The 20165-nt window shown below is 33.8% G+C and overlaps 1 protein-coding gene across 1 annotated transcript in view; it reads left to right on the top strand.

The window, feature by feature from the left end:
• The window catches only part of CFAP210 (cilia and flagella associated protein 210), a 28963-nt gene that overhangs the window by 4748 nt on the left and 4050 nt on the right, over nt 1-20165 (top strand). Inside the window, exons 2-8 of the mRNA XM_006213970.4 lie at nt 2394-2620; nt 6496-6669; nt 6768-6961; nt 12848-13004; nt 16595-16734; nt 19031-19223; nt 19927-20091. Coding sequence (XP_006214032.1) covers nt 2394-2620; nt 6496-6669; nt 6768-6961; nt 12848-13004; nt 16595-16734; nt 19031-19223; nt 19927-20091 — 1250 coding nt within the window. The remainder of the gene's footprint in view (nt 1-2393; nt 2621-6495; nt 6670-6767; nt 6962-12847; nt 13005-16594; nt 16735-19030; nt 19224-19926; nt 20092-20165) is intronic.

Below are 20165 nucleotides of genomic sequence, written 5' to 3'. Positions count from 1 at the left end.
CTGTGTACTTTGTAGGGAGAGGTTCCTGCCAATGTGGGCTATTTGGTCTAGTCAGCCCTGTTAGTATTTTGGCAAATTAAATTCTCTCCATTTTATTGCACATCTTAAAGAGTTGAAATAACCCTTGGGTCAGAGAAAGAAAGGCATTTTCATATGCCTAACAATATGTTCATCAAAAGGCAGGTGGTTTAACTCAGTGGCCTTTGTTTAAGTAGCTTCTGGTTGCAGGTAACACAAACCAAGTTGAGCCAGCTTAGGCAAGGCAAAGGAAATTTGTTGCAAGGCTATAAGGATACAAAGGTCAGGACTCTTTGATTACAAGTGACCAATCTGACTTATTGTAGTTAAAACAAAAAAGGGGAATATTTTGGCTCACATACCTGTGAATTTAGATGTAACTCGATCCAGGACACTATTATACTTCTCAGCTTTGCTTGTCTTTATTCTGCATGTGGAGACTTGAGTATTGTAGGCAAGATGGTACCTGTGGTTTTAAACTCACATTTTAGGTTAGCAACCAACTTCTCACTCCCATCAACCTTAATTTAACCCCCAAGAAGACTCTAATTGATCCTAGCAGCTTTTCTTTCAGTATCTTTCTCCCTTTCTAGAGCTTCTGGTTTCTGCTTTTCTCTCTACTTCTATTTCATTCTTCTAGTAAAAGTAGTAAAAAAAATAATAGCTAATATTTATTCAGAACATATTGTGTACTAGGCGCTATTCTAAATTCTTTACACATCTTACTTTATTTAATTCTCATATCAATTATATAAAATAAAGTATGTACTATTACTATTACCATTTTGCAAATAAGGAATTAGAGTTAAATAATTCTGTATAGATTCACATAGTTCATATGTGGTGTGTTCAGAAAAAGTCCAGGTCATCTGCCTTCGGAGTCCATACTCTTACCCACGGTGCTTTATTGCTTTTGTTATGGCTGTGGCCACCCACCACTATTCAAATCCATTTCCTATTTTGGTAAATTTTTCTCCTTTCAAGCCCTACCTCCTTAACTAGAAGCAGAATTCATTTTTTCTGCCTCCCTTGCAGCTAGGGGGCAGGCATGGGACCAGCCAGTCAGTTGTATATGTGCTAGATTTACATTCCAAGGAGAGTGATGAGGAAGCAAACAACATGTTGAATCCATTTTCTGGGGAGAGTGGCAGCAAAAGTGTACCAGTTCCAGAGGCAACACTGGTGAAGGTTCAGATATGCTGTGTCCAGTGGAGCAAGTTATAAGTGGGGCAGGTTGAGGTATCTACCCATTGCCAGCCTCCCTGAATCTTCACTGGAACCTCATGATGTGGTTTGTGTGGTGTTTTGAATGTATATCTTCTAAGGGTATTTCTCCAGCTCTCTGAGAGATTCAGTAGGCTACCTAATATCTTTTAATGAACTCCTTTTCTGCTTAAATTGACTAGAGTGAGCTTGGTTGTTTATAATTAAGAACCTCAATTGATTAAAGGGGTAAAAACATTTCTCAGAGAAGAGCTGTTATGAGCTCCATTGTGTCGTTTAGAATGTTTGTGAATTCATTTAACAGACTACCCAACTCAATCATGTTTAAAAATTAGGAGATTTATTTTCTCATATAACAGGAACTCTAGGCTTCAGGTCTCATTGATCAGCAGTATAATGAGATCCTCATTACTCCAGGGTCTTCCTTTGTTTCTTCTTTGTGATTCATGGTTAACAGTTTCTTCCTAAGGCTGCTTCTTCCTGTCATAGGATGGCTGCCTGTTTGGCCTTTGTACTTCCTTGTTCATATCTAGCTTTAGAGTCGCTCTCAGATGTCTCTCCCAGAGGTACAAGGAAGAACTTTTCTAAAAGTCTGAAAACTCTTCTCCTATTTGTTTGCTTATTACAGAAATAATTATTGTCAAGGGAGATGCAAGTATTCTTAATGAGACTCAACCTGGGACTGGGACTGTAGTCAGTTCTCCAAATTATGTTACTACTGCTTAGTTAGGAAGGGGTTGAATAGTGTCAGTCACAATGTCTACAACCACAAAAGGTGGACATCCCCAAAGTTATCCATTTATAAGCTGCTATTTGATTAACTTGGAAAATACTTTTATAACAGCCTGTTGGGGTAGGTATTATTGATCTCAACTTTAAAGATATTGATACTTAGGCTCTAAGAAGTTAAATGACTTGCCCAAATTTACACAGTAAGGAATTGACCAAGCAAGGACTCAAATGTGTGTCTTCTGATTTCAAGGTCTCGTATACTTTCCCCTTAATCCTAGCTGTTCTTAAGATAACAAGCATAAAATTATTATTTGGAACAATTTCCAGATATCATACCAATATAGAAATGTCTGAGAAAAACTATCACTTAAACTCTTCTTAAAAACTTTTAATACTCATTTTTTAAAAAAATTTATTAGAAATAAAGAACCGTGAAGAAGATCAAGTTCTCTATCCACCTCTTCTACCTTGCAAAGTAGATCTCCGGCAGGTCACCATAATTCCACACAATGAGTGGAGAAGGATTGGAGATAGCCTTGACAGTTTGACAAGAGAAGCCGCACGCCTTCGTGCAGAAAGAAAGGCAAAGAAAGAAATGCATTTACGATCACAGGAAGTGGTAAAACATTGGACTAATACATACGCAGTAAGTATTAACCACCCAAGAGGACACATGCACTGAAGACTTACTCCTGTTTCTTAGTACTCTTTTATAAATATTTTTATATGTAAAATATCATTAAAATGCACTGCAGCACATTTTAACAGCTTTATTTAGGTATAAGTGACATACTACTGTACATGCATAAAACTGGACATATTTAAAGTGTACAATTTAAGTTTTGACATATTACTATACCTCTGAAACCATCATTATGATTAAGATAATGAACATGTTTATCACCCAAAAAAAGTTTCCTCATACCCCATTTACTCCCTCTCACTCCTCCCCACCCCTCCTCCTGTTTCTCTGGGAAATCACTGATACGCTTTCTGTTATAAATTTCACTCAGCACAATTATTTGGTTTTTGTTTCAATTGTTCATTCATTTTATTGCTGAGTGATATTCCATTGTTTGATATACCACAATTTGTTTATATGTTCAGTTGTTGATGGTTTGACATCAACCAAACGTTCACTTTTGACCTGTTTCCAAGTATTGGCTCTTATAAATAAATCTGTTTATGAACATTCATGTATAAGTCTATGTATGGACATATGCTTTCATTTCTCTTGGGTAGATATCTTGGTGTAGATTGCCTGAATCACGTGATAGATGTACATGTAACTTTGCAACATTTAACTTCCAAACTGTTTTCAAAAGTAGTTGTCAGCAGTGTTTGAAAGTTCTTTCTAGTTTCCTCCACATATTTGCCAACTTGCTATGGTCAGTCATTTTAATTACAGACATTCTTATAGGTGTGAAGTATTATTTCATAATTTTAATTTTTCTGATTATAATGATGTTGAACATCTTTTCATGAACTCATTTTCTATCTATGTATCTTCTTTGGTGAAATGTCTGTTCAAATCTTTTGCTGGGTTTGTTTTCTTATTATTGAGTTTAGAGAATTTTAAAAATATATTCTGAATACAAGTCCTTTGTTAAATATTTGACTTGAAAATATTTTCTCCCAGCTCATGGCTATGTATGTTTTTTTATTCCATTACAGTGTCTTTCTAAAAGCAGATTTTAAATTTTAGTGAAGTCCAATTTATTAATTTTTCTTATATGGATCATTTTTTTAGTGACTTACTTAAGAAATTTTTGTCTAACCCAAGATCACAAAGATTTTCTTCTATGTTTAAGTTTAAAGTCATTAGTCTTATATTTGGGTCTATGGTCTATTTTTAGAAGTGAGATATGGATTGAAGTTAATTTTTTGCATATGAATATCCAATTGTTTCAGCACAATTTGTTGAAAAGATTGTTCTTTCCCCCACTGAATTGCCATTGCATGTTTGTTGAAAATCCAATTGTCCATATATTTGCAGGGGGAATTTCTGGGCTCCCTATTCTATTCCATTGATCTAGTCATCTATCTTTGTTTTCCAATAACATACTGTCTTGAGAATTGTAGCTTTAATAATAAGTCTTGAAATCAAGTAGTATTAGTCCTCCAACTTTGTTCTTCTTTTTCAAAGTTGTTTTGGCTATTCTAGGTCCTTTGCATTTCTACATGAATTTTAGAATCAGTTTGTCAATTTCTACAAAAAAGCCAGCTGGGATTTTGATTGGGATTATGTTGAATTTCTAGATCAATTTGGAGAGAATTTACATTTTGACAGTATTGAGTCTTCTGACTCATGAACGGGGTGTCTTTCTCCATTTGTATAGGTCTTACTCAATTTGTTAGCAACATTTTATATTTTTTAGTGTATAGGTCTTATTCATCTTTTGTCATATTTATCCCTAAATAATTAATATTTTAATGCTATTATAAATGATATTTTTTAAAGTTTCATTTTGTTATTCATTGTTAGCTATAGAAAACAGTTTTTTTTTCCTTTTTGCCTTATTGTACAAGAATGGATGTTAGATTTTTAAAGTGCTTTTCTTTTGTGTATGTCTGTTGAGGTTTTAAATTTCATATGATGAATTGCATTGATTGATTTTCAGATATTGAACCAAGCTTGCATTCTTGGGATAAATCTCCTCTGGTCATGATGTATTATCTTTTTGATGAATTCAGTTTGTTAAAAATGTTGTTGATTTTTGCATCTGTGTTCATGGGCGATATTGGTCTGTAGTTTTCTTGAAATATCATTGTCTGTTTTGGGGTCATGCTATTTATTGTTAATGATGGAGGATTGCACAAAAAAGACAGGACTTGAAAATATGAGGAACCAAGGCAGCTTCTTTTCATCTGCCTCTGATTTGTCTATCTTCCTGACATTTTCTAGAACTACATATGTGTTTGCTGTTCTCTTCTCTGTGCTTCTGCAAGATTCTCTACCTAAGAGGTACAGTAACTCGCAGTTTAATTTCGTGTACATGAGTGGGAAACTACTTTAGGGTGGGGAGGTGTCCTCTGACTCCTTTTATTGTCTCACCTGGGGAAAAACTGCTGGGGAAAGATGATCCTATTCCCCACAACACTTTCCTATATTATTTGAAGCACTGAAAGGCAGGGTTTTTTTTTTCTATTTTCTAGTAGAATTTTAAAAACTATACACAAGCATAATATCTGTCCAGAGAGTCTCACTTTTTTTTTCAGCATTGCATGTTCCCTTGCTTTGCTGCAATGTACATTATATTTATCTTTGGTAGGGGAAACAGAAAACTTGTGGTACCTTGCTTTAGGAACAGTGTTCATAATTTATTAATTCTCTTTTTCCTAGGAGAGGGGATACTTATATCATGACTGATATCGTATATGTAGTATATGACATTCTGAAAAAGGCAAAACCTATAGGGAAAAAACAGGTCTGTGTTTTCCAGGGGCTGCAAGTCAGGGAGTAGTTGACTGTAATAGAGCGTAAGAGAGTTTTTTGGGAGGATGGAACTGTTCTACAAGTGACTTTTTGCATTTATAAAACTATATGCTAAAAGAATATATGTAAATTATACTTTAAAAAACTTGATTTTAGAAAAGCTCCTGGTTCATAAATTAATGAGGGGGTAGAATATACCCCCTGGCTTTTTTTCCCAGTAGTATCACACTATACCTAATAGTTTACACCTCCATGGGTGTTAAAGAAGAAAAATATAGTAAATATAGTAGAAATATAATAATTAGAACTGCAGGGTAGGGACAGAGATTGACTAAATGATAGATCAGCTGAGAGCCTAGAAACAATCCCATGTTACATATGGTAACTTGACATATGCTAGAAATGTCATTGCAAATCAGAAGAGAAAAGATAGGAATTCAGTAATGGATACTGAGATAACTGGTACATGGAGAAGATGAAATTATATCTTTTACAGAATACACAAAAAAATGAATTCCAGGATTTAAGACCTAAATGTAAAAAGCAAAACAATAAAACTTTTAAAATAATCCATAGGATATCTTCAGGATTTCAGGGTAAGATTTTCTTAAGACATGGAAAGTATGACCCATAAAAGAAAAGACTTCATCTGACATGAGACATTGATTGCCTCCTCTGAAGAGGTATAGAAGAATATGTAAAATATGCCACTGTTGATTTGATTCTTTTAAAGAAACATATATATAAAACTTAAATATAGAAAGGAACTTTGGAAGTACATGCAAGGAGCTAATAGTAGTTATCTTAGAGATTACAGATGGAAATTAGGACTGGAGGGAGAGTTCCACTGTATGCCTTTGTAATATTTTGGATTTTGAACCATGTAAATGTGTTACCTACCTAAAAAATTCAATTAAAAATTGGCCCATAAGAGTAACCTCCTATTTATTAATGATATATGCAAATATAATAGACTCTCATTATCATATTATAGTGTTATATCTCAAAGTATCATATTATAGTGTTAAATTTTGTAAAGTTAAGTTGAAAAATGAAAACAGACTACTGCTTTTGTCTTTTTGCAGGGAGTGAAAGAACAGAAACTTAAAGCCAAAAAGAAACGTGATGAAGAAATAGAGGCAGAAAGACAAATTCTTGATGTGGAAGAAGAAATACACAAACAAGGAGAAAGAAAAAAGGCCATTGAATATGCAAAGCAATGTCAATTTTACCAGACAGAAAGAGTGAAAAACTTTCATGTACTACTTGGGGTTTCTTATATTTTTATACATATTTTTAACATATTTATACATAATTAGACTTTATTTTCTTAAAATACTGCAATTTTTTTTTGTAGTCAGGACTACTTCTTAGCAGAGTTATGAAAGAACGTGATGCACAGATTGAATTCCAAAAGAGTAAAATAAAATCAGATAAAAAATGGGAGGAACAATTGAAACTCAGCATTGAAAAAGCTTTTAAAGAAGAACAAGAAAAAGCAGAAAAACAGCGCAGAGATAGAGTGGCTCTTGCCAAAGATCATTTAAAGCAGTATGTATACATAAATTACCTTTTTTTTCTTTTTTTAAATAATGGATATAGCTTTTTCTCTGATTATAAAAGTAATATATGCTAATATACTTAGTAAGTAGAAAAAAATTCCAAAAGGTTAAAAATCACTATTACTCCTTTACCTGGAGATAATATACTGTTTGTAATTGTTACAATAACGCTGCATTACAACAACCACACTATTTAGGTCCCAATTTAGTCTTTCTTGTGGCATTCAACAATAGATATTTTTTTTATCATATATATGTGGGTTGTTTGGGCTTGACTAGGCAGCTTTAAACTGCAGGACTGACATGGTTTGTTATTGTGAGGAGGGCTCTGATCCTGCTCCATGTGGACCTCATTCTGAGGTCCAGGATGATGGACAGCGAGCACCTGGGGGAAACTTCTTCCATAGTATTGACAGAGATGCAAGAGAAGGAGCCCAAGCTTGCAACATGGCCAAATCCAAAGTCAAAGGGCAAAGAAATACACTTGGTCTACCCTGAGGCTAAGGCAAGTCACATGACCATGCTACCCTCAGTGGAACAGAGCAGTAGATTCCCATGGAAGAGGGGAATGAGTCAATCTTTTTGAATAATAATTTAATCTACCACAATTTGTCACTGTTTTGATATATAGCCAATATAGAATTTTTGATGGTGGTGGTGGAGAGGGTCTCATTCATTGAGGTGTAATTTACATTTAATAAAATTCACCTTTTAAAAAGCATATAGCTGTGTAGCCACCCCAAAATCAAGATGCAGAACACTTCCATTGCCCCCCAAAATTCCCTCATGCCCCTCTTCAATTAAGTTCTGTCCCCAGCCTCAGCCCTTGGCAACTGTTGATCCACTGATACAGACTTTTCTGAGCATGTATACTTACATTTTATAAAATAAATTGGATCAACAGTATTATTTTATTAAATGTCTTTTTGATGTACCAGTATGTTGTAAGTTCTTGCCATGTCAGTAAATAGAAATGAAACCTGATCTTTTTCTTAAAAGCAGCTAGTACTATATATATATATGGAAGGGGGTTATATTTATGTATTACTTTACTTTTCTTAATATCTGATACATGCAAATAGGAAAAGGCACAAAGGAGATCAGTGAAGTTTCTTCATTGTCCACCAGCCACCTTGTTTTTCCAGTGTGAGACTTACCACTTTCTGCACAATGTAGTTTAAACGTTTATCTAAATGTATCCAAAAATTTGAATAATACTCTATTGGTGGACATTTTTACCATTTTTAAGGAAAAAAGTATTTTTATCTTTAAATATATATATCATTAATACGTGATCATTATAGAACTTAAAAATATAATTAAACAAAATGAAATATAAATTAAAAATTACCAGAAACTCTGTGATCCACTGTTAACATTTGAGTGTATATTCAACTACTCTTCTAAAATTTTTTTTTACTTTACAAATAATAAATGAATACATGCTTCTTGTTTAAAATTCAAGCAATACCACAAAATTTGAAATAAAATTTAGAAGCTCTTCTTCATATCCACCCTATTCAATCTCTGTCTCTTTAGGTCCCAGTTTAGTCTTTAAAAATAGCCATTATTGACAGTTTTATAGCTATCGCTTCAGAATGTTTTATTGCAGTTACTAATATTTATATACAGGGCATATTTAAGTGTGTATATATTTTTTAACATGGATGTTATGTAATATATTTTTCTGAGACTTTATTGTTTCACTTAACAATATACCTTGAATATTTTTTATGCCAGAATATATGAATGTGTGTTACATCTTTTTTGTTTGTTTGTTTTTGTTTTTGTTTTTTTGTTACATCTTTTTAAATAATCATATTGTATATTAAGAATGTACCATTGTTTATTTAATTACATTATTATTGAGGGAAATTTGGATTCTGCATCCCCCATTTCTAGCAATGCTATACTGAATATCCATGAGCATATATCTTTTGTAACTTTTGTACAAAGATGTGTTTATGTAGGATAGATTTCTTGAAATACACTTGAATTTACATTGGGAGAGATACTGTCAAATTGCCCTTTGAGAAGATTTTAAGTATGCATGCATTAATGATGTCTGATACACTTTCTTTATATTATAATCAATTCTGGATAGTACTTTTTTTTTGTAATTTAATGGACAAAAAATAGTATCTTTTAATTTACATTCCTCTTAATTTCTAGTGAAACAGAGCATTTTTTCTTGTGTAAATGTTCACTGGTTTTGGTTTTTGTTATCATGAATTGATTACTCCTTTGTTCTTTTGTGTAAGTTGTTTCATATTGAAATATATGTTTGTTTAGTTGATTAAATTGATTAGTTGATTTAAAACATTAATAAGTGGTTTTTAAATATGTTAGATATCAATTTATTAGACATTGCAAATTTTTGTCATCTTTTCTGAATGGTTTTCAGCATTTAGAAAATACTTATTTTTCTTACATTTTTAAAAATTATTTTTTTAAACTTTTTTTATTGAATTATAATCATTTTACAATGTTGTGTCAAATTCCAGTGTAGAGCACAATTTTTCAGTTATATATGAACATACATAGAAAATACTTATTTTTTATGTGCTCAAATCTGTCTTTTTCATTACTATGAAAAAGGTTTTGGTTTTTGTATATTTATGTCTAAAAGTCACAAATGTCTAAGTGACATACACATCAATTCTCAGGATACATGTGTTGCCAAATTGTGTATGCTTCAGTTCTTTTAACCCTCAGTAAAAAGAGAAGGGAAATTTTTGGATTTATTGTAAGTTTTTTTCTTTGACAGTGTAGAGATCCAAGGGTTTGTGCAAGTTAGGGACAGAGGTGTTGGCAGAGGGAGGCAAATATTTGACCAGTGAGTCACCTTTGAGAAATTTCTCTTTTTATATTGACTTTTGCAGCTCAGAGTTACAGGTGGCAGCCTGATCTTCAGCAAGCTACCTGGCCATTCCCCTACCTATAGCCTTTGCATGTAGGCTGTGTGTGGGCCACAGGATCCCCTTTCATGTGGTCTTTAGCAATAGGGAAGAAGTTCAAGCAGGTTTAGGGTTTGTTTTAGTTGTTTTGGCTTATCTTCAGTGTAGTGTAGGAGATACTCATCAGGCTCTGAGGTCAGCATAAATTCCTTTACTTGCTCTTCATAGTGGGCTCTGTCTTTTTGGTTGGTGGCCAAGTATTACTTATCCTTATTGCATTCTTAACTGTCCTGTTTTTCCCTGAAATCTCTTGAAAACTTAGGTATATGGGTAAGACCTTGCTTCAGTTTCTAGTAGTGGTATAGAAATTTCCCCATTCCATTGCTGCATTGTGGGAAATTAAGAAGGAAAAGATGTTTGACAGGTGAGCTTGGGTTACCAATTTGGTTCCAAAAGTCCTACATCTTAAATTTATTAAGAAACATTCAATTCTGTGATTGGAGACAACAAAGGAAAATGTAAGTCTATTATTCTAAAATTTTTTAATGTATGTGAACTTATCACTATGTTGTGTTCTGCTGAATGTTGATGCACGTGTCAGTTATATATAATTCAGAATGCAAGTTACTTTATTTGGGGGGGTAATTAGGTTTATTTATTTCTTTATTGTTATTATTTTTTAATGGCGGTACTAGGGATTAAACCCAGGACCTCATTCATGCTAAGAACAAACTCTACCACTGAGCTATACCCTGCCCCTCAGAATGTATGTTACTTTAAAATACTGTTAGGAATGGTGATGAGCTCATATCAAGCCTCTTTAAGCCAACAGTAGAATTGGAATATTAGCACTAGTATTAATCTGAGTGGAAACAGAGTACTAAATGGTAGAAAAGAGAAGGAGAGGTTTTCTTCCTCCTCTATGTTGAATACCGAGAGTTTATTCAGGAGCAGAATTTCAAGATAGGCTATTTATTTATTCATTCAATTATCCATTCATTGTTTAAAACACTTATTGAACAATCTGCCAGCCACTATTCTAGTCACTGAGAATACAAACATGAATGTGATATTGGGCTCTGAGCAGTACAAGAGTCTGCCTGTGACTCGCAGTGGACACAATGAGGATAGGACAAATAAGGGACTCTAGTGACACCAAAATCTCCCAAAAGAGGAATTTTGACTAAGAAACTTAAATATAATTATTGAAAAGACACTTAAGAGTATCTGTAGACTGCCTAATTCTGTTTCTTTCTATTAATAGATAAGCCTTTCTCTAGGAAAGGGCCCATAGACCTTGCTTAAGAATAACTCAGTTACTGTTAATCTCATCAGCTTCCAAAAAGAAGGGAAAATCGTCATAGGATAGTTTGCATCACTTTCCCCTGGATAAGAGAAGAGGGCTTAAGTGATCTCATTTACTTCTACTGATTTAAAAGCCATCCTAAATCTGATAACTTCCAAATTTGTAACTCAAGTCCAGACTCTCCCTTGAGTCCCAGCTTCACTCTCCAACCACCTCTAAGACATCTCCATTTCCATAGCTCCTCAATACCTCAGATTTAAAACATCTGACACAGAATTATTGATTCTCCACCCCCACAGTGCACTTTCTAGTGGCATCCTTACCACTCAGTTGTTCAAACCAGAAACCAAGGAATCCACCATTATTTTCCTTTATTTCCCACATTAAATTGATCAGCATTTCATGCTGATTTTTACTGCTGTCATCCTAGTCCAGGCCACCCTCATGTCCCATGAATTATTGCATCAACCTCTTAACTGCCCTCCTATTCTGTCTTCCCAATCTCTTCTTTCATTATCCAGAGAGATTTTATTAAAATGGAAATTGATCATATTATTCTCCTGCCTAAAACATTTCAGTGGCTTTCCATTCATTTAAAATACAGTGGAAACTTGACTATCTCTTGCAAGGCTCACCTGGCCTCATCTACTGCTCAGCCTCCTTTCCTGCTCCTCTTTCATCTTAGTTATTATACTTATATCACCCTGGCCTTCTGGGCCTCAAGCACCTGTCAAAGCATTGCTTACCTCAGGGTCTTCTCAAGTGCTTTTCCTTCTCTCTGGAATTTTACGCTCCCATTCTTCATCTGTGGGCTTCACCAAGTCAAAGAGGTCTTCCTTGTCTTAAGGAACAACTCTGTTCAAAGTCATGTAAAATAAATAACTCAGTTGCTATTCTTTTTCTTGTTCTTGTATTTTGTTTATAACACTTACCTGGATTTGTAATTACATTACAAATTACATTATTTGATGAGGGCACTCAGAATCTGCAATAAACTACTTACGGTGGGAGCTCCTGGTTGTGATGGTGGCGAGGCTTGGGTGGGGAGGGATGCAGGTGATTTGTAGAGGTAGATCCAGATCAGAGCTCTGCAGTGAGGAGGCTGCTCAGGGATCTCTGAAGAACTCACACATAAGCCCTGTGAGAGAACCAGCATTTGACAGATTACCACTCAGAGGGCCATAGTCAGTCAGTGTTGGCTAGAGAAAGAATAAGAAAGTGGCCGCTTTGGGTAAGGATACTGTTGTTGCTCTCCTTCCATCAAACCCCATTTCCTGAGGGGTGAGACCCATAGTTTAGGTACCATTGTCCAATGCCAATATTGAAAAGCACTACAGATTAGCGACTTTTCTATAAAATAATGTCACCATTCCAGCATGGAGTCAGTTAACTGGTTCTTTCTAAAGGAAAAGAACATTTGAATCTAGTGTAGGACTTAATTTTGGTGAGGAATGAAACACATTTTGAAGAAAGGAAAATATTGGCAATCCTGGGCTAATCCAGATTGGATTTAGTATTAATCACTGCTCTTTATCTATCTGTTCTTGTCCCAAAATAAATCCACAATTTCTCCTTTACATCTTCAAATCATCCCACCTAAGAATCTAATTCATTTCTTTAAAATACATTGTTTTTCTGCTTTGCTCTCAGTTATAATTGCTTTTTTCTTTAGAATAAAGGAACATGAAGAGGAAGAAGAAAGGAAGAGAAAACATGAAGAAAAGGATGCTGAGGAAATAAAGCGACAGAATTCATTATATGAGATAGAAATGAAAAAAAAACTAGAAAAGAAAAAAGAAGATATAAATGAAAGCAGGAGACTGTTTTTTGTAAGTTGAAAATACTTCAAAGATGTATCTCTTCAAAAAATGTACAAAGTTCCATGCCTAATTTTTAATATATTTTTTAACAAATTATACTGGAGTAGAAAACAAGTTTACTATTAAGTTGGGTTTCTAAGTATACTTTGGAGGAGCTAGATTTGCTATAGTTTCAGATGGATGTGCTCTCATGCATGAGCAAGAAAGAGAGAGGAGTCTTTTTTTTAAATGAATTTTTTTCTTATCCATAAAATGCGAGTTGTTAGGAGGAATGAATGGAATGATGTGTGTCCAAGTGTCTGCTGCACTATTAACATGTGCTCAATAAATGGTAATAATTATTTTATGGCTATTGCAGTTTATTTTATTTTGTGATCCTTTACATTCTTTTCTTTAAAATTATTATTTATTTTTAAGTAATATTGGCCCAGATTGAGAACATCAAACAACACAAAAAGGCTTAAAAAAAAAGAGTAGCAGTTCTTTGCTTCACCCTTTCTGCTTCTTGGAAAATTATATTCTAAATAATCTATGTATTTAAAAAATATATATTAAGCTTTAAAGATACGTATCTTGATTTATCCATTTTAACCATCTGCCCTGGTAGTTGAAGACTTAGCTCTTTTCCAATACTGTCCCCTTCTCCCAAAATAATCATGTCATTATTTCAGTTAAATAATTATTGTGATTATATGAAATTTGTCCTCTGAAGAGTCACATAATATACTATGAGTATATTTCTTTGCTTGCATAAATGTTTTTCTGTGATTAAAGTAATTGTCATTGTTTTCATTTGCTTTAATGCTGTGTACCTCAATTTTTTCCATATGTCCCATCAAATGGATATTGACTTTAGTTTTCAAATGCTCAACTAAGTAATATTAAACTATATATGTTACTGTTTGTCTTGGAGCTCCCCATCCGGAGTCGACCGTCCTGCTCTTCCTTCTCTTCCTTCTGGACTGCTTGCTCTCTCGGCCTGCGGCTCAGCTGTCATTCTGGGGCTTCCCTGTGCCGCTTTCCCGAGTTGCAGCTCCTATTTCCTGAATCTCATGCCTTCCTCTTTCTTGCTTTACTCCTTCATCTTGCTAAAATACATCTCTGAGTAGCTTCCAAAGAAAGGGTATACAGGAGGTATAATTTTTGCATTCCTATTGAAGAGGTTATCATCTATAAAGTAATGTTTGCTTTATAGTTTGGATGTAGAATTCTGGGTTCAGAATTCAGAGTTTTGTATTCATGGTTTCACAGTCATCTAGCTTTCAGTATTGCTATTGAGAAGTATTATGCCATTTATGGGCTTTATCCTATGTGTGTGATCTGGTGTGTTTTGCTTTTTCTTCTCTTCTCTCTATTTCTCTGAAAGGTCTCAGGGTCTTCTCTTTATTTCTGCAGCTCTAAGATTTTTACAGGGACACACCTTGGTGTAGGTCTTTTTCATTTTGCTGAGCACTCTCCTGATACTTCAGTCCATGAATGCATCAACCTTTCTTATTTTATTTCTTGTATAATTTTGTCCCTTTCCATTTTGTTTCTTCTGCTGTAGAACCCTTCTTATATATATATTGCCCTTTCTGAACTGATGCTCTAATTAAAAAAAAAGCTTTTCTCATTTTGTTAGTTAGAAGAAGACTCAAAAGTATATACGAGAAAACCCAACATAATAATACCTTAAAAATAAAAAGTTTGTTTGGAGTGCAGAGGTAGTCATTCCAAGGCAGAATTAATGGACTGAGACAGCTTCTCTCCTTTTGTTTTACTATTCTCGGAAGATACGTGGCATCTGTCCTCAAGGTTGCCTCATGGCCTTGAATGGCTGTTGGCATTCCCGCCCTTCTGTCCACATTACAGGTAGCAAGAAGAAGAAAGAAAGAAGGATAAAAAAGAGTGTCCTAACTATCTGTTCTCTTTTTAAGGAAATTTCTCAGAAGTCCCACTTAACAATTTCCACTAAATCTCATTGGTTGTAATTTAGTGACACCTAGCTGAAAAAATAACTTGGAAATATGGTTTTTGGCTGAGCATATTGCCACTCTGAACAAAATCTGGGTCTTGATACTAATGCAGTAGAGAAGAAAGACTCTTGGGCAGGCAATTAATTGTTCCTGCCATTTCTGGCTGTTATTTGACTTTGTCATCTTCAACTTTGTCTTCTAAACCTTCTATTGAATTTAAAATTTTAGCTATCAAAGTTTTAATTGCTAAGAGTTCTACTTGTGATATTATTTTCCTTTTCCATAAAATCTTATTCTTGATTCATGGATGCAATATTTTTATCTAAGTCACTTTGGAATAGGAGAGACTTGTTTTAAATACTAACTCTGCTACTTACTAGCTATGCGGCTTTGAGCTGAGGCTTTCCATTTTTAAAATGAGAATTACTTTGTGCTAATTCGCTCTGTACTTTTCCTATTATAAAAAAATCTGTATGAAAATTACCATAAATTTAGGGGAAAAAACAGTAAAGTAAAAAATTTAAGAAATAATTCAATCAGTTTTAAGAATTTGGTATTTTCATTATCTTCTCATGTCAACTAATATATGTCCTAACCAGATTATAGGCTTTTAAAAGTAATAGCCCACAAATACTAGGCAAATAGTAGACTCTGAGTTATAAATATATTGGCAGATTAAATATCACATCTAATAACTTTCACCTTTCATTGATTTCTATGTATAGTAATAGAAAACACTAATATATCTGTAAACCCAAACTGTTATGTCCAAAGGCACTTATTTTTATGGTGGCTAACTCAGTTGGGGGTGTAGAATGTATGCTGATATGAACAGATTTTTATTTTATTTTTTAAAAAGACATATTTAAAATAATTTTAGAATATAAATCTATATATGTTTTTATATATGTGCAAAAAAAATTACCCTGGACAAGAAGGTAGTTTCATAGTGATTGAGTCCGGTGGGTAGAATTAGAAACAGGCAGATAGACAGTGGATGTGGTAGGAAGGACAGTTTACACTGTGTATTTTAAAAATATTTTAAATTTAAGTACCATGTGACTATAGTAACTATTCAAACATTAAATGAAATTATATATATTTAATGCATTTTTTTCTGGTTGTAGAATTATTTTAAATTACATATTTGTAAAGAAATGAGATACTTGAGAAGAAATGCAGAGAGGTGTTAAGAAGATATAAAAGTCACCTATAATCTCATACCCTAGGGATATTTAACATTTGGCATATTTCTTCCAGTTATGTATTCATAATGAACTTGAACCTAAATACATTTGCAAAACTGAAATATGCCATGGTAGTGTTTTATATTCTGCTTTTTTCCTCCGGCTTACTAATTGTTATTTGTATCTTCCCATGTCATTGAGAGTATAATTTATTTAACCATTTCTCCATTACTGAATGTTTAGAAGTTCCAATTTTTTACTATTACAAATAACTTTGAGATGAACTACATGCAACATAAAACTTAATGCACAGCTCTGATTATCTTTTTAGGATCAATTTCTGAGAGAGATAAATAGATGTCAGAAGCTGTGGCCATATGACAGGTTCTTGTTAGATATTTATATGTTGGAAGACATTTTTCTTTGTGATAGGATAATATACACTTTTCCCCCCAAGGAACATATGAATGATAAAAATATCATCAAAGCTGTAGAACAACAGCAGCAAGAGGAGGAAGATGAAAAGATTAGAAAATTTATCAAAGCAAAAAAGCGTCTTATGCAAATGGGGAAAGAAAAAGAAGCTGAAACACACAGGTAAGCTTTTAAAATAACTTTTGTAATTAATAAAATACTATCTGAAATTATTTTGTTATAAATCAAAAGTTTTGATATGAGAGTAACCTTTAGGAATAAAGGTCTGATTATTTTACATATGACTAGGGCATTTAGTTATATGATTTCAGCTTGGAATATGTGAATTGGGCCTCCCTTGGAATATTGATGACATCTATGCAGTAGATAGTCGGAAATACTGTAAATCTGTGCTTTAAGAGAGGGGTATGAGCTGGAGATGGCTTTGTGAGCCATTGATACATAGTAGGAGTTGAAACTGTGGGTACAGGTGAGCTCACTGCGGGTGAGTAGGTCATGGTCCCTAAGGAAATCCACATTTAAAGGTCAAATTAGAGAGCAAAGATAATGTGAAGAGCAAAGAATTCAGTTTCCAGAGAATGGAGGAGAACCAGAGAAACCCAAGGGTGGAAGGTTTCAGTAAGAAGAAAGCAGTTATCAGTGTTAGATCAGTAGAGGATTAAGTGAGATTTTAAAAGTTAAGCACCCATCAGATTTAGAGGTCATTGCTTACCTCAGTGAGCAGTTTGAGATGAGGCGAGAGAAGAGAATTACAGTACATCTCATTTCTGTCTAGACCATGCTTTTGACTTGCGCAAAACCCTCTGATGGCTTTACATCACACTTAGAGCCTTGACTATGGCCCATAAGGCTCAACACCCATCCTAATTCCCAGCTGACGCCAGCCTCCTTTCTCAAACCTCATCTCTTACTGTTGTCTCTCTCTTTCCCTCTTCGTTATCCCACTGGTCTTTTCCTCTCCCCCTCTGGGGAATGCTCACCTCCTTTAGCTCTTTCAAATCATTGCTCAAATATCGCTGTCTCATTCAGGCCTTCCCTGACTACCTTATTTAAAATCACAATCCCATTCCCCTATTGCTTATCAATTTAACTGCTTTCTTTTTCCTTATTGCAAAATACAGCACTGTTTTATTTATTTTGTTTGCTGTTTCTCTACCTCAACTATTGTGAAAGCTCCATAAGGGCAGAGATTTTTAATGTTTTTGTTTTTAATGTTTTGTTCACCTGGAATAATGCTTGGCACATAGTAGATAATCAATAAAAGTGTTTAAAATACTTTTTTAATTGAATAAAAGATTCTTTAAATTCTATAGTGCTTTGCAACTTTCAAAACTTTCATACACATAATTTTATATAATACCATAACCCCTTTTTTAACCCCCTACACCAATTTGCCCCTCCCCCATCCCTCTCCCCACAGGTAACCACTAGTTCTCTATACCTGTGAATCTTCTTTTTTGCTTTATTCACTAGTTTGTTGTATTTTTTAGATTCCACATTTAAGTGATATCATGCAGTATTTGTCTTTCTCTAATTTTTTTCACTTAGCATAATACCCTTGTTATCCATCCATGTTGCTGTAAATGGCAAAATTTCATTCTTTTTTATGGCTGAGTGGTATTCCATTGTACATATATACCACATGTTCTTTATCCATTCATCTGTTGGACTCTTGGGTTGCTTCCATACCTTGGCAACTGTAAATAATACTGCTGTGAGCATTGGGGTGCATGTATCTTTTCCAATTAGTATTTTTGTTTTTTTCAGATATATACCCATGTGTGGAATTACTGGATCATCTGTTAGTTCTATTTTAGTTTTTTGAGAAACTTCCATACTGTTTTCCACAGTGGCTGCATCAATTTGTATTCCCATCAACAGTGTATAAGGGTTTCCTTTTTTCTACATCCTTGCCAACATTTGTTATTTGTGGGTTTTTTGATGATGGCCATTCTGACAGGTGTGAAGTGATATCTCATTGTGGTTTTAATTTGCATTTCCTTGATGATTAGTAATGTTGAGCATCTTTTCATGTGCCTTTTGGTCATCTTAGTCATTTTGATAACTTACTTTTTTTTGAGGTTATATTTAAAGAAAGGCCTTTGGTTTATTTTATAACCTATGCCTCCAATATTAGAGTCAGTAGGGTAGTTGCCATAAAGTATTTAAAAATATTTTTCAATGTGGAGAATTTTACACTTTATTTGCTATGACCACACATACACAAGGTCTTATTATATGCATTATTCTCTTTGGATTTTTAGAATATACTTTATTCTAAAATAAAGTGTAAATAAAGTATTAAAAACTTCCACTTAAAACTATATATGTAAGGAGCAATGGGGCTCCTTTTTAGTCTTGTAAAAGACTATAAAATATTTGACTGTAAATAAAGTATGTTGGTTCCATAACAAATCCATTCATGAAGACTTGACAAGTAATGCTTATTTTGTTTTAGGCTAATGGAGGAACGGAGAGAAAGAATAAATAACTTCCTGAGTGAACTAATGAAAGAGAAAATTGACAATGAGGATTTGATTATTGCTAGAGATATTGCAGAAGCTGAGGCTGAATGGGAAAAAAGAGAAAGAGAAAAATATGAGAAAAACAAAGCAGAATTAAGAGCGATTGCAGAACATAGAGCTGTTGTGGTAAGCAATCCAATAATGACAAATAAAAATAAAACGAATTTGAGTTCTTTACACTGTAGTTTCCACTCCTGCTTCTGTGACAAAAAACCTAGCAGATATTTGAAAAACAATGTATGAATTATCTACCCGTATTCTTGAAATCAGACCATGTTTACTTTCTAACAAAAGATGACATGACAATCAGTTACAAATAAGATCTTTATAGATGCAAAGTAATAATCTATTCTGTTTCAGAACCATCTGAAATGCAAACAAGTTAGTCATTTAAATATACCTTTCATTTGAATGTTCTTAAGACAAACCAAGTAAAAATTACCACATTGCATTTCTGTATTTCTTAATCCTTCAGAATTTATCTCCTGCATGACTGTCATAACATTTAAATTGTTTATAAACATTGTAGCAATTAATATTTTACCTACAAATTTCCCTTTACTTTGAGATGAGCTTGCTCTTCTGTTCTTGTACTTTTTTTTTAACCAATAGCATTCTACTTAAGTTTTCATTGTGTTTCTTGGTACTCAGCAAATAGAACAAAACCAAAGTAAACTGGCCACGTGGGAATCAGCCCATGTGCAATTTTCTGCCCTTGCGCTGCTTCTGGCTGACTTTGTGCTTAGAGCTTTCTGACTTCATGCCTTATTGGAGGGTGCTGGTTTGCTAAAAATGGTTTTAAGTTTTTCCTTTGCTTTTTATTATCTAGATGAAAAATAAAGAGGAAGAAGAAAGACAAAGAAAATCAGAGGCTAAAGAACAGCTGCTAGCTAACATGAAAATAGACCAGATTTTCTGGGAGCATGAAAAGGAGAAAAAACGGAAAGCAGATAAGGAACGCCAAGAAGTTCAAGATGCCCATATTCAGCAAATGGTAATTATTCCTTAATGTTTGTATTTTAGCAATAAATATGTAATATAGAGTTCATGCTAGTTTTCTGTTTCCCA

This window comes from Vicugna pacos, chromosome 5 (genome assembly GCF_048564905.1).
Source record: "Vicugna pacos chromosome 5, VicPac4, whole genome shotgun sequence".
NCBI lineage: Eukaryota > Metazoa > Chordata > Mammalia > Artiodactyla > Camelidae > Vicugna > Vicugna pacos.
This window is presented reverse-complemented; position numbering and strand designations above follow the sequence as displayed.